General features: G+C 45.6%; 2 protein-coding genes across 3 annotated transcripts in view; one reads left to right on the forward strand and one right to left on the reverse strand.

Annotated features, from left to right (window-relative positions):
• Positions 1–503: 503 nt before the first annotated feature.
• On the forward strand, positions 504–20,544 carry LOC122543180 (VIP36-like protein). Of its 2 annotated transcripts, XM_043681602.1 has the most exons (9): positions 504–669; positions 2,431–2,552; positions 5,720–5,837; positions 9,325–9,407; positions 11,432–11,464; positions 12,076–12,237; positions 12,577–12,691; positions 15,278–15,397; positions 17,662–20,544. In XM_043681602.1, exons 1-9 carry the CDS (start codon positions 552–554, stop codon positions 17,802–17,804), a joined length of 1,014 nt encoding a protein of 337 aa, XP_043537537.1. In that variant the 5' UTR covers positions 504–551; the 3' UTR covers positions 17,805–20,544. The 2 variants fall into 2 exon arrangements, with proteins under 2 accessions (XP_043537537.1, XP_043537538.1); XM_043681603.1 differs by lacking the exon at positions 11,432–11,464.
• A 1,944-nt stretch (positions 20,545–22,488) lies between these two features.
• Positions 22,489–23,141, reverse strand: part of LOC122542980 (myoferlin-like) — a gene marked incomplete at its 5' end in the record, with an annotated part of 121,844 nt that continues 121,191 nt past the window's right edge. Inside the window, one exon of the mRNA XM_043681124.1 lies at positions 22,489–23,119. Coding sequence (XP_043537059.1) covers positions 23,063–23,119 — 57 coding nt within the window. The remainder of the gene's footprint in view (positions 23,120–23,141) is intronic.

A 23,141-nucleotide genomic window follows, 5' to 3' on the forward strand; every position in this document is an offset into this window, starting at 1 on the left:
GGGAGAAAGTAGCATAAAGTACAATGGGTGAGAGGGGGAGGGGATGAAGGTGATAGGTCAGGGAGGAGAGGGTGGAGTGGATAGAAGGAAAAGGAGATAGGCAGGTAGGACAAGTCATGGGGACAGTACTGAGCTGGAAAATCAGTGTCTTTTTGGGAAAATTAAGAATCATGCAGCACCAGGTTATCGTCCAGCGGGTTTATTTGGAAGCACTAGCTTTCGGAGCGCTGCTCCTTCATCAGGTGGTTGCGGAGAATAAGATTGGAAGACATAGAATTTATCACGTCTATTTGGGAAGGCAGTCAGGGCAGGGATGAGGGTTGCTGAGGGACAGAGTGGAGCCCAGGTCTGGATAGGTATCCATTCCAGCAGCCAATTGGCGGCGGGGTCCCCCAAAGGGCAACGTTCCAAAATGGAACGCGGCCCAGAGCCCGCGCCATGATCGACAGCGGCAGCAGCCAATCCCGGAGCGGCGGTCGCGGTCAGAGGTGGGGGAGGGGACGGGGACTGGGACTGGGACTCGGACTCGCTCTCGCTCAGCTGTTGCGGCAATGGCGCTGCCCTGGGTACTGTGTTCTCTGCTTGCGGCTCTGCTCAGCCCGGGCCAGGCGGACTCCGGCACCGAGGAGTATCTGAAGCGAGAGCACAGCTTGGTGAAACCCTACCAGGGTAAGGGCTGCCTTTACTTTCCCTTCCTTCCTTCCTTCTGCTGCAAACGTTCGAACGGATTGCATCGAATTGCCTGGAAGCCACTTCCCCCACCCACTTCATCCAATCTCTTACGAGCAAAGCCTCTCGAACCCTTGGGGGTAAAATGCAGGGATGGCAATCACCACATTCAGAGAGAATAGACTTTATTGGTATCCTGTGCACTGTTTGGTCGCCATGTTATGCAGTGAGGGATAGAGAGGCGCTGTGTAAATGTATGCAGGCACAAGCATAAATTAGAAAAGCTAACGACCTTATTGGTTATGGACAGGAGATAACTACAAAAGTAGGAGATTGTAGTCCAGTTACATAGAAAATTAGAGAGACGAGATCTGCACAGTGTAAAGAGAGATATAAGGAACTTCACGAACAGAGAGCAGGATCTTGGGGTGTTTGTCCAAAGATCCCTAAAGGGGGCAGGCCAGGTTAAGAGAGGCAGGATAAACTCAAGTTTTGAAGCGGACAAGATTGAAGGGGTCCGATTTGAGGTGTACAAGATTGAGGAAGCATGAATAGGTTGGTTAGAAATCAGCTGTTCTCCTTAGTTGAAGGGCCAATGACAAGGGCCATCACTTTAAGGAAGTTCCCTCTTTAGAAGGAATTTGGGGAAAAAGAAAACACAGAGTGGTGGGAATCTGAAATGCACTCCCTAGGGAGGATAGATTAGATTAATAGGGAAACAGGCCATTTGGCCCAACAAGTCCACACTGACCTACCGAAGAATAACCCAAAGACCCATTCCCCTACCCTATATTTACCCCTGACTAATGCACCTAACACTGTGGGCAATTAGCGTGGAGAAAGCTGGAGCACCTGGAGGAAACCCACACCGATGTGGGGACAATGCGCAAACTCCACACAGCGAGTTGCCTGAGGCAGGAATTGAACCTGGGTCCCTAGTGCTGTGAGGCAGCGGTGCTAACCACTGAGTCACTGTGCCACCCTGTCTCCTCACAACTTTTAAAAAGTACTTGAATGAGGACTTGAAATGTGACCACATTCAAGGCTATGGGCTAGTGCTGGAAAGTGGAAGGAGTGCAGATTTACACTAATTTTCTTTTTGTCAGTGCAGACTTGATGGGCTGAAGGACCTCCTCCGTATAGTATGATTAAATGGAACTAGAAGCAGTTCAGGGAAGGGTTACCAGACGAATACTGGTAAAAGGCAAGGTGTCTTGGGAGCAAAGGTTGGGGTCAGACTAGGTTTGTCCCTGCTGGAATTTAGAAGATAAAGAGGTGATTTGATTGAAAGATGTAAGGTCCTGCTCGGGTGCATGTGGATTCTCCTCATGTGGGAGAATCTCGGATCAGGGGTCGCTGATTATAAATCGGGGGTTATCCACTGAAAGGTGATTCTTTCCTCTGAGGCTGATGAGCCTTTGCAATGCTCCTCCTGAAAAGGCAGAATTTGCAGAGTCCTTTGATTGTAGTCCATGTGGAAATAGATTCTTGATAAGCAAGGGAGTGGGTGAAAAGTTATCGGGCAGTTGGGAGTGCAGATTTGAAGATGTAATCAGGTCGGCCAAGTTCTTATTGAATGGGAGAAGCAGGATCAAAGGGCTGAATGGCCTACATCTTCTTCCACTCACGTTTTTGAGAGTGACAAAGTTGCAGGATTTTGACCCAGTGCCGGGAAAGTAATGATCTAGTTGAAGAGCCCACTCTTGGTTTTTTTTGGCTCTCTTCCCGGCTAAGTGCTGCTTGTTTCTTTCTCTCTTGTAGGTGTGGGAGCCACAGGTTCTAACACTCACTGGGACCTCCAGGGAAACACAATGGTGACCTCCCATTTTATACGACTGACCCCCGATCTTCAGAGCAAACAGGGAGCCATCTGGAATCGTGTAGTAAGGGTTCATTCCACGTTTTGATGTATTTGTAGGTCTTGGAATAAGCTTGTTAGCACAGGGAAATAAATGCTTTCCACACAAGTGTCAGCATCAATGTGGTGAGTACAAAATGGACTGGGTACAGTGTAAAGCGCTCCCCACATTTTTCCCATCAAACACTCCCAGGACAAAAAACAGCACGGCGAAAGATACAGAGTAAAGCTTGTGCCCATCAAATGGACTGAGGACAGGGACAATGCAGGGTTAGATATAGTCTGCAGCTCTCTTTATTCTTAAACAGAAAGTAAAGCTCCTTCAATGTTGTACACATCCCTCCCAGGAGAGGGACAGCACCCTCTAAGTTTTTGGCAGAAAGTAAAGCCTACTCAACACTGTCCCAATGAACACTCTCCAGACAAGTACAGCAAAGTTATAGGAAAGCCAAGGCTATGTTTTGTTTGTAACTTGTGCATTAACTATCTATCTTGGTCAGTACAAAGCTACATGAAAAGGCATGGTTAAGCAATAAAAATAATCATTTGAAGGACCCGGGCATTACGTCACTGGGCAGATACAGCAGTGACTTGCACACAGAAAAACTCCCTCTACACTCACCCCATCAAACACTTGCAGGACAGGTTAAGTAGAGGGTAGATACAGATTAGATTTCTCTCTACTCTTAGCTGAAAGTCAAGCTTTCTCTATACTATTCCCTCCAAACACTCCTAGGATAGGGAGAACATGGGATTGGATGCAGAGATTGGAGGCAACCTTTAGGATGCATAGGATAGGGAAGGAAACAGCAGGGGATGGGCACCATTGAAATGTGGAGCTTATTTAAGGACCAGCTAGTGTGGGTCTTTGATAAGTATGCACTGGTGAGGCAGGGAGGAAGTTGTCGAGCGTGGGAGCTGTGGTTTACTAAGGACGTTGAATCTCTTGTCAAGAGGAGAAGGCGGCTTATGTAAAGATGAGATGTGATGGTCCAGTTAGGGCGCTTCAGAGTTACAAGTTCGCTAGAAAAGACCTAAAGAGAGAGCTAAGAGCCAGGAGGGGACATTTGAAGTCATTGACAGATAGGATCAAGGAAAACTCTAAGGCTTTCTATTACTATATCAGAAATAAAAGAATGACAAGAGTAAGATTAGGGCCAATCAAGGATAGTAGTGGGAAGGTATGCATGCAGTCTGAGGAGATAGGGGAAGCGCTAAATGAAGACTTTTCATCAGCATTCACACAGGAAAAAGACAATGTGGTCGAGGAGAATAGAGATACAGGCTCATAGGCTAGATGGGATTGACATGCATAAGGAGGAGGTGTTAGCAATTCTGGAAAGTGTAAAAATAGATAAGTCCCCTGGGCCGGATGGGACTTATGCTAGGATTCTCTGGGAAGCCAGGGAGGAGATTGCCAAGCCTTTGGCTTTGATCTTTATGTCGTTGTATACAGGAATAGTGCCCGAAGGCTGGAGGATAGCAAATGTTGCTCCCTTGTTCAAGAAGGGCAGTAGAGACACCCCTGAAAATTATAGACCTGTGAGCCTTACTTGGGTTGTGGTTAGTGTTCCAAAGGGTTATAAGAGTTAGGATTTATAATCATCTAGAAAGGAATAATTTGATTTGGGATATTCAACACGGTTTTGTGAAGAGTAGGTCGTGCCTCACAAACCTTATTGAGTTCTTTGGGAAGGCGATCAAACAGGTGGATGAGGGAAAAGCAGTTGAAGTGGTGTATATGGATTTCAGCCAGGCATTTGATAAGATTCCCTATCGTAGGCTATTGCACAAAATACGGAGGCATGGGATTGGGGGTGATTGAGCTGTTTGGATCAGAAGTTGGCTAGCTGAAGGAAGACAGAGGGTGGTGGTTGATGGGAAATTTTCATCTTGGAGTTCATTTACCAGTGGGGTACCGCAAGAATCTGTTTTGGGTCCACTGCTGTTTATCATTTATATAAATGACCTGAATGAACAAAGAACATTACAGCACAGTACAGGCCCTTCAGCCCTCGATATTGCACCAACCTGTGGAACAAATCTGAAGCCTATCTTTCCTGCACTATTCCATTCTCATCCATATGTTTATCCAATGACCATTTAAATGCCCTCACCCTCAGTGAATCTACAGATGAGGGCATAAAAGAATGGGTTAGTAAATTTGCGGATGACAGTAAGGTCGGTAGAGTGGTGGATAGTAACGAAGGATGTTGTAGGTTACAGAGAGACAAAGAAAAGCTGCAGAACTGAGCAGAGAGGTGGCAAATGGAGTTTAATGTGGAAAAGTGTGAGGTGATTCACTTTGGAAGGAGCAACAGGAATGCAGAGTACTGGGCTCATGATAAGATTCCTGGTAGTGAAGATGAGCAGAGATCTCGGTGTCCAGGTATACAAATCCTTGAAAGGTGGTACCCAGCTTGATAGTTGTTAAGAAGGCATATGGTGTGTTAGCTTTTATGAGTAGAGGAATTGAGTTTCGGGACCATGAGATCATGCTGCAGCTGTACAAAACTCTGGTGAGGCCAAGTTTGGAGTGTTTTGTGTGCAGTTCTGGTCACTGCATTATCGGAAGGATGTGGAAGCTTTGGATCGGGCTGAGGGACTTGAGGCCATTATTGTTAGAGAGAAGAAGGATGACAGGTGTCTTAATTGAAACATATAAGATAATCAGACGGTTAGATTGGGTGGACAGTGAGAGCCTTTTTCCTTGGATCGCGATGGCTAGCACGAGGGGACATAGCTTTAAATTGGGGGGTGATAGATATAGGGCAGATATCAGGGATAGTTTCTTTACTCAGAGAGTAGTAGGGGTGTGGATTGCACTGCCTGTGATGGTCGCCAGCTTTAAGGGAATTTAAATGGTCACTGGGTAGGCATATGGTCCCTGAGAATGGAATCGTGTAGGTTAGATGGGCTTCAGATTGGTTCCACAGGTCGGCGCAAGGGCCTGCATTGCATTGTAGTGCTATCTGTTCAAGAGTAAAGCTCCCACTACTCTTTTAGACAAAGCTCCATCGACACTATCCCCATCAGATACTCCCAGGACAGACAGAACACGGGCGAGATACAGAAATCAAGGAAACAATGTGGACTTTGCCTTTTAATGGCTTGGTGCTGTAAGTTACTTGTGCTGTGGTTTCATATTTAATGCCTTCAGCAATTGCCCATGCTCACTCTGTCTCTCTTCAGGCCTGTTTAATGCAAGACTGGGAGGTGCAGGTTCACTTCAAAATTCATGGCCAAGGGAAAAAAAATCTGAATGGTGACGGGTTTGCGATATGGTATACCAAAGATCGCATGCAACCAGGTACAGTGATCTGAAACCTCCAGGTACAGTGGGCTACTGACTATGCTTAGAATGTAGATTCCTGCTTGGGATTTATTGACTCGAACCTAATCATCGATCGGAAAGATACCATAAGAATGTCCCCTCTCTAATACCGTAACGCAAATGTAAAATATCATGGTTGCTTGAAATCTGAAATCACAACAAAAGTGCTGGAGGAACTCAGCAAGTCTGGCAACATCTTGGAGAAACACAACAAATGTTTCAGGTCTGTGATATTTAATCAGAACTGGAATAACGTGATGTGAAGTATGTCACTTATCTGTCGAGTCACAGAGCACAGCAACAGACCCTTCGGTCCAACCAGTCCATGCCGACCATAATCTAAACCAGTACTTTGTCCCTCCAAACCTTTCCTATTCATGTAATTATCCAAATATGTTTTAAACTTTGTAACTGTACTTACATCCACCACTTCCCTAGGAAGCTCATTACACACACGAACCACTCTATGTAAAAAAAACAAATTGCCCCTCATATCTTCATTAAATCTATCTTCTCTCATCTTAAAAATATACCCCCTCAGGAAAAGACACCTGCCATTCACCTTATCTGTCCCCTTGATTATTTTAGAAACCTCTATAAGGTCCCCCACTCAATTTCCTCCACTCCATTGAAAAAAGGTCCCTGCCCATCCAGCTTCTCCTTCTAACTCAAACAACTTAAATTCCACTTGTTGCTAAGTTTGGAAGTTGTATTTTTGAATCTGTGACAAATGGGTTTTTCTGGGTTCGAAGCGTTTCATGAGTAACCTGTATGTTTTTTTTTCTGCAGCAGTGGCGATTTCTCTTTAAAAACAACTTGATGGAGAAGTGCCTCAGAGAACTAATCGGCTTTTGTATACATGTGAAAAATTTAGCTCAGAGCAATTGCACTTCAGGATTTCTGTTAGAAATTTCTGGACTTTGTTTTTTAAGCTGGAGGGGCGGGGCGAGGTTGTTTTGCAAGTTTGGTGCAGTCCTGCAGAAATCGGTGAATGAAGATTGATGTTTTCCTGGGAACGGGGAAAGATAGACAACAGATTACCTTAAAATAAGACGTGTTGTAATAGACCTGGAATGGATGTGTTTGAGTATAATCTTGAAAAGCTTATTTGAAGCTGAGTAAACTTGAGCTCAAATGTATGATGGGTTTTTTTCCCTGGATTTTTTTCAGATTGAGAGGTGATGTCACAGTTAAGTTAAACCTGTCAAGGTGTTAGATAGAGAAAGGGGCTCCGGTGTGAGTACTGTGCAAGGGGTGCTTTTGGGATGAAGTTTAAACATGTTTCAAAATTTTTATGTTTGTATTCTAGGCAAATAGTCTGTTCTATTTTATCTTTGTTTCTTTTGCTTTATAAGCTTCTCATTCATTGTTCAAGTTAATTCTGTAACATTGCATACTTATGTTGCAGTGAGTGACCAGAGAGTCATTGAATGTGGAAACTTGAGTACAGGGCACCCCTCGATCCAACTTGTCTGTAAAAATAAGCCAGGTTTCAGCCTGGGATCTTAGTAATAACAAGCTGGGATCATATCAATAATAAATAAGATGGTAAATACGAAACGCAAATTTAAGCCAGTATATATCTAGGACCTCCATAGCTCCAACTCTATCCTTCTCCCTGCCAACTGTTTGAGACTAATCCTTGATGTCATATTTGACTTTGAGATAGAATTTCTATACAGGACAGGAACAGACCCTTCAGCCGACCACGTCTGCGCCAATCACAATGCCATTCTAAATTAACCCCAGCTGCTTGCACATGGTCTGTATCCCTCTATTTCCTGCCTGTTGATACAGCTTCGAAATGTCTCTTAAACATTTGCCATCATATCTGCTTCTACCACCTCCCCTGCAGCGCTTTACAGGCACTTTAAAAACTTGCCTCACACATCTCCTTTAAGCTTTCCCCCCACCTCACCTTAAACCTGTGCCCCCTAGTATTTGACATTTCTGCCCTGTGGAAGACAAGACTCTGACTATCCACCCTATCCATGCCTGTCATAATTTTACACACTTCTGACGGGTCGTCCCTTAGCCTTCAATACTCTAGCGAAAATAATCCAAGTTTGTTCAACCTGTCCTTATAGAATATACTCCAAACCAGGCAACATCCTGATTAACTCTTTTACATCCTTTCCAAAGCCTCCACAGTGTGGTGACCAGAACTACACACAGTACTCCAAATGTGGCCGAGCTAAAGTCTTATACAGCTGTAACGGGACGTGCCAACGTTTATACTTAATGCCCCAATCGATGAAGGCAAACAGGTCACGTGCCTTCTTTACCACCTTATCCACTTCTGTTGCCACTCTCAGGGAGCGATGGACTTGCATCCCAGGACCGCTCTGTATATCAATGCTCTTAAGGGTCCTGTCATTTACTGTTTACATTCCCTTTACATTTGATCTCCCAAAATACACACTTCACACTTGTCCGAATTAAACTCCGTCTGCCATTTCTCCACCCAGCTTTCCAACTGATCTATATCCTTTGACAAACTGCCTGACTCTCCATAATTTCACCAATCTTCATGTCATCTTTTCATATCCCTGTCTGACAAAGATCACCTACTTCGACTTTCTTGTCCCGATTTGACTCCCATCTCAGTTCATCAGCTGCTGACACCCTTGTCTTTCCTTCAGGACTCAGTTACACCAGCACACTCCCACATTCTACCCTCCTTAACCTTCAGCTCACTGAGAACACTGCTGCCTGTGTCTTAACTCAGGGCGAGTCCCATTTTGTACTGTCACCCACCCTGTGGGTGACCTCCTGATCAACTAAGTTCTTGAGTTTTAAAACCCTCATCCTTCTTTTCAAATCCAACTATGTCCGCATCCCCCCCCACCCAAAAATTTTTAGAATCTCTTCTTGCCCCAGCCCACTCTGAGTTGTCTGTGCTCCTCTGATTTTGGTCTTGTGTTTCCTGGGTTTCAATAACTCCATCGCTATTGATTGGCCCTTCAATTGCCTGGCCCCCAAGCTCTGTAATCATCAACACACATCTCTGCCCATCTCTCTCTCTCTACCCCCCCCCGACTCCCTCTGTCCATATGTCTCTCTGTCTCTTTGTGTGTGTCTCTCTCGCTCTCTGTCTCTCTCTCTCTCTCTCTCTGTGCAACTCTCTCTGTCTGTCTCCCCTCTTTGAGGACACTGCTTAAAATCAACCTTTTTGACCAACTATCTTGTTGCATGGCACAGTCATGTCTTGTTTTCGAATCTGATTGTGAAGGTCCTGTGCATGTTTTATGCGATGAAAGGTGATATATAAATACAAGTTGTTCTTGAACGTCTCTTTGGCCAGGTTCCTAAATGACCACTGCCATTGGAGAGTTGCCTTACAAAAGTTGCCCACCTATCTGTTTGAGATGGGGGAGAAGTTGTGGCGGAGAGGGGGAAGGAACCCGATGCCCAGATCGGGGGATCGAGTTTTATAGTTTTAAAAATGCTTTCTCCCCTGCAGGTACAGTGTTCGGAAGTAAGGATCTGTTCTCCGGACTGGGAATATTCATGGATACCTACCCCAACGAGGAGAAACAGCAGGAGGTGAGCTCAGGGATTGCAGTCTACATTGTAATAATTAGCTGCTCTTAAGTATAAAAATTAGTATTATGATAGAATTCTAAACAGCTTTATCAATGCTCTTTGTTGAAACAAGGATGTTGTGAAATAATGATATTATCAATTTAAAATCTGTTTTGATTAATCTATCAGCAGTAATAAAAGGTATTAGTGGCAGCATTGTTTCTTTTGATTGCCAAATTTTGTTAGACCATAAGATATAGGAGCAGAAATGTGCCATTTAGTGCACTGAATCTGCTCCATCATTCGATCATGGCTGCTATGTTTCTCTACTCCATTCTCCTGCCTTCTCCCTGTAACCCTTGATCCCTTACCAATCAAGAACTTCTCTGTCTCTGTCTTAAATACACTCAGTGACTTGGCCTCCACAGCTCTCTGTGCAAGTGAGTTCCACAGATTCCCCACCCTCTGGCCGAAGAAATTCCTCCTCACTCTCAGATCTAAAGGCTGTGCCCTCAGGTCCTCGTCTCTCCAACTATCTTCTCCACGCCCCCTCTATCCAGGCCTCTCAGTATTCTGTAAGTTTCAATCAGGTTCTCTTTCATCCTTCTAAACTCCCCTGGCTGGTAGACCCACAGCCCTCATTACTCATATGACAAGCCCTGCATCCCTGTGATCTTTCTTGCAAATGTCCTCTGGGCCCCCTCCAATGCCAGCACGTCCTTCCTTGGATACGGGGCCCAAAACTGCTGACAATATTCCAAATGCTGTCTGACCAGAGCCTTACCCAGCCTTACCAATACATCCCAGCTCTTGTACTGAACGCTAACACTACATTCGCCTTCCTAGCTGCCAAGTGAACCTGTATGTTAACCTCAAAAAAATCCTGAACCCAGAACTCCCATTTCTGCTTCAGATTTCTGAGTCCTTTCCCTGTTTTGAAAATAGTCGACTATTTCCATTCAAAGTGCGTAATCTGACATTGTGGGTTTCAGAATCTTAAAAAAAAAAACTTACATGCCCTCCCGCTCACTTTGGAGACACTCACTTGCGCTCCAATGACCATTTGCCAGCATTGTTTCCTTTACATCCACACGTGGTCGCAGTCAGGAAAATATATCATTCCACACGGAGTACAGAAGGTTTGCTTGGCAGGGCTGACAGATTTCCGATAGTCTGAAACGCACACTGAAAAATGTGAGTTTGGCAGCCATTCATAGGATCCTCAGCAGGTCCCAGCGAGGTCGCCGAAGTCTGATCAAAATACTCGTGTTTGTATCCCATCTCATTGAATCGTCACAAAAGCACCACTTTGTGAATTTAGCATCTAAGTGGCTGGCACCTCTGGCACTGCAGCACTCCCTCAGTTCGACCTGTTCTCTTGCTGATGATCCTGTTCGCCAATCTTGCAGTTCCCTTCCGTTGCACCTTCCCACCCCAAATTGACAAATCACTCGGTGGGGTCTAAAGATTGACCAAAACTGGGCATGGTGCTGAAGGTGGGGCTTGACCAGAACTGGGCATGGTGCTCAAGGTGAGGCTTGACCAGAACTGGGCATGGTGCTCAAGGTGGGGCTTGACCAGAACTGGGCATGGTGCTGAAGGCGGGGCTTGACCAGAACTGGGCATGGTGCTCAAGGTGGGGCTTGACTAGAATTATGGGATGTGATCAATTCTGATCCATTTCTAGTTTTCCCCTCACGGTCAAACAGACTGCGACAAAATCAGAAATGGACCCCATCACGATAACATTAAAACCACATCCCTATCCCCAAGTCATTTCCTGATTTCACAATCGGTCACTGTAGATGTAATCCATTGGAATAGCCTCACCTGGAAAGACTGCACCGAGGCTATCATAAGGGCCACTGCAGTCTCCGAGCGGTGAGAGAAATCCATGTGTTTTGTTGCGTGCTGGTCGGTATCAGCAGCAGATTGCTGTTTGCAGGAATTGCATGCCACTCTGTTGACTCCAAGAAATGATAAGTTATTGAAATTCCTGTTTTATCTCATTGCTACTATTTGGGATTGTTACCGGGGATGTGCAGGCTAAGAAGAGGAGATATTCGTCTTCCAACCAGGTAGTCTTGTGTTCCAATCTCCGTGCTCTCTGGCATGTCTCACTTCCTTGCTTTTCTGTCTTGAGTTTATCATACTGCATTTTTTAAAAAAAAAAATATGATTCTAATGCAAGGAACACTATTAGTTTGCGGTGTTTGAACTTTGTGTCCTGTGGTGTGCTGTCTTCTCCCCACCCACCATCTCCCAAGTGCTTGGAGAGATCAGAGCATCTCTCGCAGGCATTGGTTGGGACTAAGATTTCTTTCAGAGGGAGACTGGGGAGATTATTGGATGCTGCGAGGGAGTGGGAGGAGTTTGAAAGCTTGATGGTCAAGCTCCATTGGATTCCTTCTGCATTCTCTCACGTTCAGTTCTGAACCAGTGTGTTTGCACCACAGAGTTCGATGCAGTCTCCTGGAGTGCTGAGTTCAGACGATTACTTATGAATAAGTAACAGTAGAACCGCCTTGAGATTAAGAGAACCTGTATTAAGGAGTTGAATTTGTCTCCTTTCTGTCAGTTTGGAAATCAATAGGTCGCCATTTGCTCCGAGGCCTGTTTTTGAAGGATGTTGAGCTCATTGCTTTGTGTTTGTGGATTGACCTGCTTTTTCCACCCTCTTGCCGCACAGCGAATTTTCCCGTACATCTCAGCAATGGTGAACAATGGGAGCCTGTCGTACGATCACTCACGAGACGGACGGCCCATCACCATTGGAGGGTGCTCCGCCCTCGTGCGCAATCTCAATCACGACACCTTTGTGGTGATCCGGTACCTGAAACGGAGGCTCACGGTGAGTGCTACCAGAGGAAGAACAAGTCTTTCAGCTCCCAACAAAATGTGAGGTTTCCCAACTTGACCAATCCCCTTTATCGGGCTACAGATTTTGGATTGAGACGTGAACCTGGGACCCTTACTGGCCCCCTGCGCTAACTGTCTCAGTTTGCTGTAGTGCCTTGTTCAATTCCTGTTGATCTAATTGTTGACCTGTCTTGAACAGACCTCTGTATCCTGCTGACCCGGGCATACAGGCTGCCCTGTTAGTACAAGAGAATTAAAGATCAGCTTTCTGGTCACATGTCAAGAGCAGACAGGAAACATTTTGAAGTGAGTTGATGAATTTATTTTGCAGGTCATGATCAACATTGAAGGCAAGAACGAGTGGAAAGATTGCATTGACATTCCTGGTGTCAAACTGCCTTTGGGTTACTACTTTGGGATCTCATCAGCGACTGGCGATTTGACGGGTATGTTGTGTTTAATCCCTTTCTTGGACCTTGCTTTGCACCGGGTAGCCAGAGAAGTGCTTGAGAAGAGGGACTTGCATGTAGGAACTTCCACGATTACAGGGTTTGCGGCCAGCGACGTCACAAGGTGGGATGTTAGGCAACCAATGTGCACACAGCAAGCTGCTACAGTCCGCAGTGTGAGGATGACTGGGTTCTGTTCTGTAATGTTTGATGGATAGGTCATAGACCCAGAGCACTGGGCAGATCTTACCTGGTCACCTGAGAAATACCGCCATGGTATCCTGCTCATAGACTGAGGGAATAAATGAGGCTTCGCCTCAAAGTTAAATCCAAGACTGCCCCCAGTAGTGTTGCACTCCCTCAGTACTGCACTAGTGTTGTCACTCTGGAATTTGAACTCACCTACTCAGGCCACGGGCTGACTCATTTTGAGGAGAGATGGATGGTAGGACTCGTATCTGGATCCAAGGGACTCCAGGGCCGCCTTAAAGACTGTAGGTTCCACGTCAGGTCAGAGGGTGGTAATCCTGCAGAAGTCCCAAACACACCACCTGACTCTCCAAAGCCTGTAGCACCATTGACAAGACACAAGTCAGGAGTGTGTGATGCAATACTCCCCACTTGCCCTGGATGGGGGCAGCCCCAACAACACTTCAGAAGCTCAACACCGTCCAGGTCAAAGCAGCCCCTGCTTGACTGGCACCATATCCACAAATATCCACTGCCTCCACCTCCGACGCTCAGTAGCAGCTGTGTGTATTAACTGCACGGTGCATTGCAGCAACTCCCCCAGGCTCCTTTGATAGCACCTTCCAAACCTCCTACCACCTATAAGGATAAGACAGACACAAGGGAACGCCATCCTTCCAAGTCACACACCATTCTTACTTGGAAATATATCACCATTCCTTTTGTGTCACTGGGTCAAAATCCTGAAGTTCCCTTTCGAACAGCAATGTGCGTCTACCGCCACCGTAGTGACTGCAGTGCACCACCACCTTGGCAAGGGGCAATTAGAATGAGGCAGTCAATGTTGGCCGAACCAGCAATGCCCACTTCACAAGAATTAGATCAAAAACAGCCGGTTTTCTTGCCTTCTAGTTGGTTATATGAACATTTAGAGCCACACAGCATGGTCCAACCGCTCCATGTCAGCCATGTTCCCAAACAAAACTAGTCCCACTTAGCTGTGTTTGGCCCTTATCCCTCCAAACCTTTCCTATTCATGTACTTATCCAAATGACTTTTAAATGTTGTAACTGTACCCATATCCACCATTTCCTCTGACAGTTTGTCCACACTTGAACCACTCTGTTAAAAAAACAAAATGCCCCTCGTGTGCTTTTTAAACCTTCCTCCTGTCACCTTAAAAATATGCCCCCCAGTTTTGAACTCCCCACAGTCGGGTAAAGATCCTTGACATTCATGTTATCTATGCCCACATGCTTTTATAAACCACTATCATGTCACCCTCAACCTCTTGCACAGCAGTGAACAAGTCGCTGTCGATCCAGCCAGCTTTTTTAATAACTCAAACACTCCAATCCTGGGAAAACCCTGGTAAATCCGTTCTGAACCTATTTGAATTTAATAATAATATTCCAACAGCAGGGCCACCAGAACTGCACACAGTACTCCAGAAGATGCCTCACCAATTTCCTTTACAACTTCAACATGACATCCCCCCCCTCCTGTGCTCAAAGGTTTGAGCAATGAAGGCAAGCATGCTAAATGCCTTACTAACTACCCTATCCATGTGTGATGCAAACTTTAAAGAATTTTGCACCTGAATCCCTCAGTCTCTCTGTTCCACAACACTACCAAGAGCCCTACCATTAATTGTGTAAGTCCTGCCCTTATTTGTTTTACCAAAATGCATACCATACCTCGCATTTGTCCAAATTAAACTCCATCTGCCACTCCTCAGCCCATTGACCCAGTTGATCAAGACCTCTTGTAATCTTAGATGATCTTCTTCACTGTCCACGACAACCAATTTTGGTGTCGTCTGCAAACTTAGCAACCATACCTGCTATATTCTCGTCCAAATCATTTGTATAAATGATAAACAGAAGTGGACCCAGCACTGATTTCTGTGAAACACCGCTGGTCAGAGGCCTCCAATCCAAACAACAAAACTTCACTCTCTGTTTCCTACCATCAAGCCAATTTTGTATGCAATTGGTAAGCTCTCCCACGTGATCTAACTTTACTCAGTAGTCTACTGTGCAGAACCTCGTCAAAAACTTAGCTAAAGACACCGTGGTTCCTCCCATTGTTGTCCTCCTGGCCTGTGGGTGCACTGTTAGTGACCAGACTTCCCTTCTAAGAGGGAAGTGGTGGTGACGATTGCAGATGGAGGTTTAAATTCAGAAGCAGCCTTTCCCCTTCATCTTTGCTTGTCTTGCCAAAGAAGGGCTGGCACACCCAGGACAAGGACCTTGAGGAGTGGGTAGCTACCACAGATCTGGAGCTCAGGGCCGTAACTGAACTGGCCAAGAGGTAGGAAGTGTAATTTTTGAGTGAGTGACACATGATCAGGTCCTCTGACCCCTTTTTTTAACAACATGTTTTCCCTTGTAGATAATCATGACATTATATCAGTAAAGGTCTACCAACTGACAGTGCAACGAACAGCTGAGGAGACTGAATCGGATGACATCGTGCTGGTTCCAAGTGTGGATAATCTCAAGTTTGAAGATGGTAGGACAAATTGTTCTGATTTTCCACTTGCAAAGAACAGACACCAGTCTGTAAATGCTCACCATTCTTGGACATTGACAGAAAGCCTTAGAATCTTGCAGCACAGAACGGGGCCATTTGACGCTTTGTGCCTGTGCTGGCTGTTTGGAAGAGCTGTCCAATTACTTTTTCGCGAGAATGTCTGCCCCTTATTTTATCAGAAGGAGTGGAAAGGCGAGAATTAATTTGAAGAAATGTGTTAAGGACAAGCCAGGGAACTATACACCAGTGAGCCTGATGTCGGTGGAGGGTATCCTGAGGGACAGGATGTACGTGTATTTGGAAAGGCATGGACTGATTCAGGATAGTCAGCATGGCTTTGTGCATGGGAAATCATGTCTTGCAAACTTGATTGAGCTTTTTGAAGAAGGAGCAAAGAGGATTGATGAGGGCAGAGCAGTAGATGTGGTCTAAATGGATTTCAGTAAGGCGTTCAACAAGCTTCGCCATGGGAGACTGATTAGCAAGGTTAGATCTCATGGAATACAGGGAGAACTAGCCATTTGGATACATAACTGGCTCGAAGCTAGAAGGTGGTGGTGGAGGGTTGTTTTTCAGACTGGACGCCTGTGACCAGTGGAGTGCCACAAGGATCAGTCTTGGATCCACGAGTTTTTGTCATTTGGATAAATGATTTGGATGCGAGCATAACAGGTACAGTTAGTAAGTTTGCAGAGGACACCAAAATTGGAGGTGTAGTGGACAGCGAAGAAGGGTTACCTCAGATTACAACGGGATCTTGATCAGATGAGCCAATGAGCTGAGGAGTAGCAGTTGGAGTTTAATTTAGATAAATGCAAGGTGCTGCATTTTGGGAAAGCAAATCTTAGCAGGACTTATACACTTAATGGTAAGGTCCTAGGGAGTGTTGCTGAACAAAGAGACCTTGGAGTGCAGGTTCATAGTTCCTTGGAGTCGCAGGTAGATATGTTAGTGAAGAAGGCGTTTGGTATGCTTCCTTTATTGGTCAGACCATTGAGTACAGGAGTTGGGAGGTCATGTTGCAGCTGTACAGGACATTGGTTAGGCCGCTTTTGGAATACTGTGTGCAGTTCTGGTCTCCTTCCTAATGGAAGGATGTTGTAAAACTTTAAAGGGTTCAGAAAAGATTTCCAAGGATGTTGCCAGGATTGGAGGATTTGAGCTATCAGGAGAGGCTGAATAGGCTGGGGCTATTTTCCCTGGAGTGTTGGAGGCTGAGGGGTGTGACCTTAGAGGTTTATAAAATCATGAGGGGCGTGGATAGGATAAATAAAGTCTTTTCCCTGGTGTGGGAGAGTCCAGAACTAGATGGCATAAGTTTAGGGTGAGAGGGAATGATTTAAAAGGGACCTAAGGGGCAACTTTTTCACACAGGATGGTACGTGTATGGGATGAGCTGCAAGAGAAAGTGGTGGAGGCTGGTACAATTGCAATATTTAAAAGGCTTTTGGATGGGTATATGAATAGGAATGGTTTGGAGGGATACCAAACCAGCAGACCAGGGAGGCGCGGTAGTAGTTTGGCGCACCGACCTCTACACCGCTGAGGCCAAACGCCAACTCGCAGATACCTCCTCCTACTGCCCCCTTGACCATGACCCCACCCCCCACCACCAAACCATCATCTCCCAGACCGTCCATAACCTCATCACCTCGGGGGATCTCCCATCCACCGCCTCCAACCTCATAGTCCCACAACCCCGCACCTCCCGCTTCTACCTCCTGCCCAAAATCCACAAACCTGACTGCCCCGGCCGACCCATTGTCTCAGCCTGCTCCTGCCCCACCGAACTCATCTCCGCATACCTTGACACCGTCCTGTCCCCCTTAGTCCAAGAAGAAGGGCTTATGCCCGAAACGTCGATTCTCCTGTTCCCTGGATGCTGCCTGACCTGCTGCGCTTTTCCAGCAACACATTTTCAGCTTGGAGGGATATGGGCCAGGTGCTGGCAATTGGGACTAGATTGGGTTGGGATATCTGGGTCAGCATGGTCGAGTTGGATCGAAGGGTCTGTTTCCGCGCTGTACATCTCTATGACTAAACCAACAACTGCCAGCCCTCCCCGTGGAAATCTCAACCGTGACTTCTTTCAAAGTTGCTTTGAGTTCTGAAGAAATAACGCTGGACTCAAAACATTTACTGTGTTTCTCTCTCTGCCAGACCTGCTGAGTTTCCCCAGTATTCTGCTTGTTGTTTCGAGGTCGCTTTATTTCGAGCTTGGCTTTTCCTTCTCCCTTACGCAGATGACGTGGATTACGAGCCGATGAGTGGTTTGACCCTGTTCTTCATTGTTTTCTTCTCCCTCGTTGGCCTGATGGTGCTGGCCGTGATCGGCATCATCGTGTTCCAGAAGTGGCAAGAACAGAGCCGAAAGCGTTTTTACTGAGGCCCAGCTGAGGAGACAACGTTTCAGACTCGGAACCTTGGGGAGAGGAGGGAGATTGGGCACAGCACGGGTTTATTTTCCTCATCTCTGGTGTCTTCGGATCATCGCCAACTGCAGTTCTTTGATCTTGCTCCCAACTCTACGGAGTACAGTTGGAAAACTGTATTGTGAACTCGTTCACTGCTGAGATTCTGGGACTGACTAACTATCAGCGATAGGCAAAAAAACCCACCTTTATCAGAAGAGGTTTCAGCAAGAAGAAAATCCAAGAGGCAAAATTGTTAGTATTTCTGTTTTTGTCCCTCTTTCCAGATGTGTTTGATACATTTAAAATGTCTTTCATCGGTGTGTCTGTGTATGTATGTCTATCGATATATACAGGTTGCTGTGACTAGTTTCCACAATCTTTCTTCCCTAACTTGAAAATAATCTTGCAGAGTTCCTCCAGACCAGACCGTGGCTTTTGCAGAGTTCAAGAACAGGTTTGCAAGTTGGTCACAACTTATTCAAAAACAAAGGTCAAATTGAGGAAGAATATCATCTCTCGAACTGTTCCCCTTTTTCCTTACATAAATCACTCAGGATTTGGTGCGTAGTCTGTTGTTGATTGGATACAGCATGAGTTTTTTTTAAAATTTCAATTTGCGTTTTCCACTTTGGTGAAAATGCATGGTCATTTTATTTTGGGAAAGGACAGGAAGGGGGATTTTGGGACAGGTGGTGATTTGTTTGGGAGAGCTCCAATGCCTGCTTTCATTTCCTCTTTTTGAATGTTCCTCCCCCCCCCTCCCCCCACCCCTGTTTGCATCAAAAGGCACAACAGTCACAGAAAAGTTGTTTTTTTCCCCTTTCCGGTGAACCTTCCTCTCAATGTGCGGAGTGGCTGTGTTGACTTGATGGGATTGCGTATCAGGCTCGCTCCAAACAGTCAGGATGAGCTCACCCTTGCGAGGTTGCTGGGGCTGTGAGCCCCAATGAGTGCTATCTTGAGCCAAGCCCTTGCCTGCACAGGGCGGTGGGGTGGTTGTAAATTCCTGGGCGATCACACCGTGAGCTGCTGGGACCAGTCAGGTTTTGACAATCCGTGTTTGTGTGTTGGGTATCTGTGTTTGTCAGGTCGGTTAGCTGTGGTTGCGTGCCCTCCTGTTCAATGATTCCTGATTTTAATGTGAAACCGTGAGAATGACGGGCTGAGAGAGAATGCATTTACATTAAATTTTTAAAACTTTAGTTGCTCGTCATTTGAAGAGGAGGGACGTTGTCTCTCTCATCAAGTCTTCATTGACCTGCAATTTGATGAGGTTTTCTTGCGCACTCCTGGACTTAACCATGCTGTAGACAAATTAAGGGAGCCACACTTGAAATTGGATTCTGTGACCCTTCCGGAGGTGCCCATGCACATGAACCTGTCTGAACAAAGGGGCTCCATTTGCTGTTCAGCAGCACTGCTGAGAGGTGCAGCTGTGAAAGGGAGTGTGTTCATGCATGAGTGAAAGTAGAGGATTACAGGGCTGAACCTGATGGCAACATTATTCATTGATGCTCACTCAGTGGAGTGTTCCATCACTCTGACGCAGGCAGGAAAATGCACACAATACTGAAGAGGAGCTTTGCCTCTACAATAGTGAAGTAATCCCTCCTTCTCATAACTGTAAACTGTCAGTCAGTGATGTTGCAGTTTACACATTGTAAAAAATGTAATCTTGCATTCTATACCACCTCCAAGTTGCACAACAAGCACTGAAATACCTTGTAATGCAGAGATGGTAGCCCATTTGTTCACAGCCAGCTCCTGTCAATAGCAAAATGATAATGACCAGATAGCACATTTCTTTCTCCGGTGTTGGTTGAATCATAATCTTGCTCTGTGATCTGGATCTTTCAGGCACAGGCAGAACTGTTTGAGAATGGCAATTTTATCTGAAAGGAATGGGACTGGAAGCTCTAACTCTTCCAACATCAAGTGTCCAACCCTAAGCTGCTGCTATGTGATCAGTGAAGGAAATATGTCAGTTTTTGTTGTCGAGTGAACTCTGTGACCTCATTTGTGGTTGAAGGGCAGAACACGAAGGGATAAATCTGTTCGCTTCAAAATAAAAGCAAGTGAGTCAGGGGATTTGTGAGTTGCTTACAGACAGATCCATGCCAACATAACTGGAGTTCCTACTTGCTTCAGGATGCGGAGATGCAGGGTGGGGTGGGTTCATGTTAATCCCATCCACAATGGCTGTCCCTTGCTGAGTATTACATTTCAGCTAAACAACTGCAAACAGCCTGCAGACCATGGAAACTGAGCCAACTGGTTATTGTGTGGACGCAGTGGCTTTCGCAAGGTGTGGGGCAAAACACAAGCTTCTCTCTCATGTATTGACAAAGTCACTTGAGTTGATTCATATCTAGTTCATCACTGGAATCAATGAAGATGCAAATGTCAGCATTAAAGTGTTTATAACTACTGTACCATTTTTGTTTAGTCTATGGGATTACAAGTGTTTGGATCAAACAAAGTGGCAAATATCAGCTCTGCAGCGGTCTAAACAGTGTGCGCAGCTGAGTTCAGTAGTATATGATCTTGCTTGGGACATAGCAAGGCGATTGACTTTTTTAAAAGTCTTTTGGCATGATCCAAAAGCCAGACATAGAGGAGTATTGATAATTGCTTTTGTTGGTGAACCTATTATCAGACCACTGTTCTTACATGCTGCTGTTTCAATATCAAATAAATCCCATCAGAAATTTACAGGAAAGCAGTGTCTTTATTTTTTTTCAAGCGTGTTCTCTTGGTCACTGTATGTTACTCAAACTTTAATCGCCCAGGATCTTGTAATCAGTGAAGAACCCAGAACTCACATTCAGCACTCCCTGGACAGACACAGCACTGATAACAGATGCAGAGGAAAGTTTCCTCTTTCAAACAGGTAGTAAAGCTCCCTCAATATTGTCCAATCCAAAATTCCAAGCAAAGGGCCAACACGCATTTGAATAGAGAATAAATTTTAACTGAAAATAAAGCCTTCTCTACACTTAAACACAAAGTAAAACTCTCAGATGCTGTCTCCATCATACGCTTTGGACACAGGTACAGAGTCCCTTCTACTCAGTGAAACTGAAGTAAAGCTTTCTCCCCCCTGTCCATATCAACCATTTGCAGTACAGGGACCGCACACTGTTAGACACAAGGTAAAGGTTTCTGCTCTTTTAAACTGCAAATAAAACTCCACTCTTTTATACAGATTGTATGAAGACACTTCTCAATGTCCCCATTTAACACTCCCAAGACAGGGAAAGCACGCAGTTAGATACCAAGTAAAGCTTCCTCTACACTTTTAACCTGAAAGTAAGGTTCTTTCTGCTCTTTTAAAATGAAACTAAAGCTCCCTTGATACAGTTCCCCCATCAACCACTCCCAGGACAGGGACAGCACAGGGTTAGCTACAGAGTAAAGCTCTCTCTACACTGTCCCCCATCAACCACTCCCAGGACAGGGACAGCACGGGGTTAGATACAGAGTAAAGCTCTCTCTTCACTGTCCCCCATCAAACACCCCCAGGATAGGGACAGCACAGGGTTAGATACAGAGTAAAGCTCCCTGTACACTGTCCCCCCCCATCAACCACTCCCAGGACAGGGACAGCACAGGGTTAGATACAGAGTAAAGCTCTCTCTACACTGTCCCCCATCAAACACTCCCAGGATCGGGACAGCACAGGGTTAGGTACAGAGGAAAGCTCCCTGTACACTGTCCCCCATCAAACACTCGCAGGATAGGGACAGCACGGGGTTAGATACAGAGTGTAGCTCCCTGAAAACCATCCCCATCAAACACTCCCAGGCCAGGGACAGTACGGGGTTAGTAACACAGTAAAGCTCCCTCTGCTCTTTTAAACTGAGAGTAGAATTTTCTCTTCAAAACAGAAAGGAAATCTTCTTCGACACTGGATCTAACCCTGGGCTGTTCATCTCCTCAGACTGTTTGGTAGAGACAGAGTTAAAATACTAGCCGGTCTGTCTGATTTCATTCCTTTCTTTAGACTTTGTGGTAATTTGGTACAACTGATTGGCTGGCGAACAATATGCATTTTTACAGTGTTAGTTACATGGTTGACGAAGACCAGCTTTTAAATCCAAAGTTCTTTTTTATTGAGTTCAAACATGATCATTAGCCATGGTGCCATTTGAACCCGTATCCCCAGAGCCTTCGTGTGGGGTGCTATGTTACTCGTCCAGTGACACTAACACCACACCATACCATCCTCCCTTGGGTAATAACTCCTGGGAGTGTCAAAACCACAAAAATACATCTTGAGATTTACACAAATGCCTTATGATTTTGAACTGGGATTATAACTTTGACATCCAACCTCCCCCTCCCCCACCACAGCTTACCCCTCTCATCACATCTCGAGAAGACAATTAAAGGACCCCTTACCTCTTCTTTGAACTTCAGACGTCTCTCAAAAGCCATTCTTCAATCCCCGAACTCCTCAATCAAACTGCCGCCGTGTGGTACCCATTATAGATTCCAAGTATAAACCGTCCAAACTGCTGCATTCGGATGCAGCCTGTAACTTGCTCGAGGGTGTCCATTACTCTACAACAACATGCTTCTCAACCCTTTAATCAGCTTCCAGTCTCTCCCTGTAATCTCTCGGCCCCCCCAGTGAGAAACAAATAGTCCGTTAAATAACAGCATCTTTGCATTTTATTTACAGTGGGCTGATACATATTTAACAAGTAAAAAATATTTTTTGTATATGTCATCGCGACAAATTCTTTGGAAAAAGAAACAAAGGTCCCCTTTTAAAAACAGTTTTTTTTTTGGGAAAAAAACATGCAAGTAAACGGGAAACTCTCAGATGGGCTGCAAGTGGAAATCCGACATTACAAGTTTCCAAAGCCCTGATTCCTCAAAGCCTTCCATAAAGCGTTCAATTTTGGGTTCATCGACGCGAGTCCGGCATGGAACACAAAGGAGGCTTTTTCTTTCTTTAGTTCAGGCAAGCCTTCTCCGGAATGTTCCACCCACAAACGCAGGACTCTGTTTTACCCCTCTTGAGGCCTGCATCTCTGGCACACGCACGCACGCACACATACACACACATAAAGGCAGGCACGTGGCCAGCTACTGTCAACGCCAAAGTAAGCCGCAGCGTGGAATGAGCTTCTCCCTTTCTGTTACCGCCGTGCCGAGCAACCCCCCACCCTCGACCACGAGGCTGGATGCCTTCCGACTCCAGATGGCCTCTCTCTCTCTCTCCTCACTTTTTCTTCCTGTGGTATCTGGTGGACTGCAACAAAAAGTTTGCTAGAGCATTCTGTTAAAAAAACAAATTCGAG

The sequence above is a fragment of the Chiloscyllium plagiosum genome, chromosome 42 (genome assembly GCF_004010195.1).
Source record: "Chiloscyllium plagiosum isolate BGI_BamShark_2017 chromosome 42, ASM401019v2, whole genome shotgun sequence".
Taxonomy (NCBI): Eukaryota; Metazoa; Chordata; class Chondrichthyes; order Orectolobiformes; family Hemiscylliidae; genus Chiloscyllium; species Chiloscyllium plagiosum.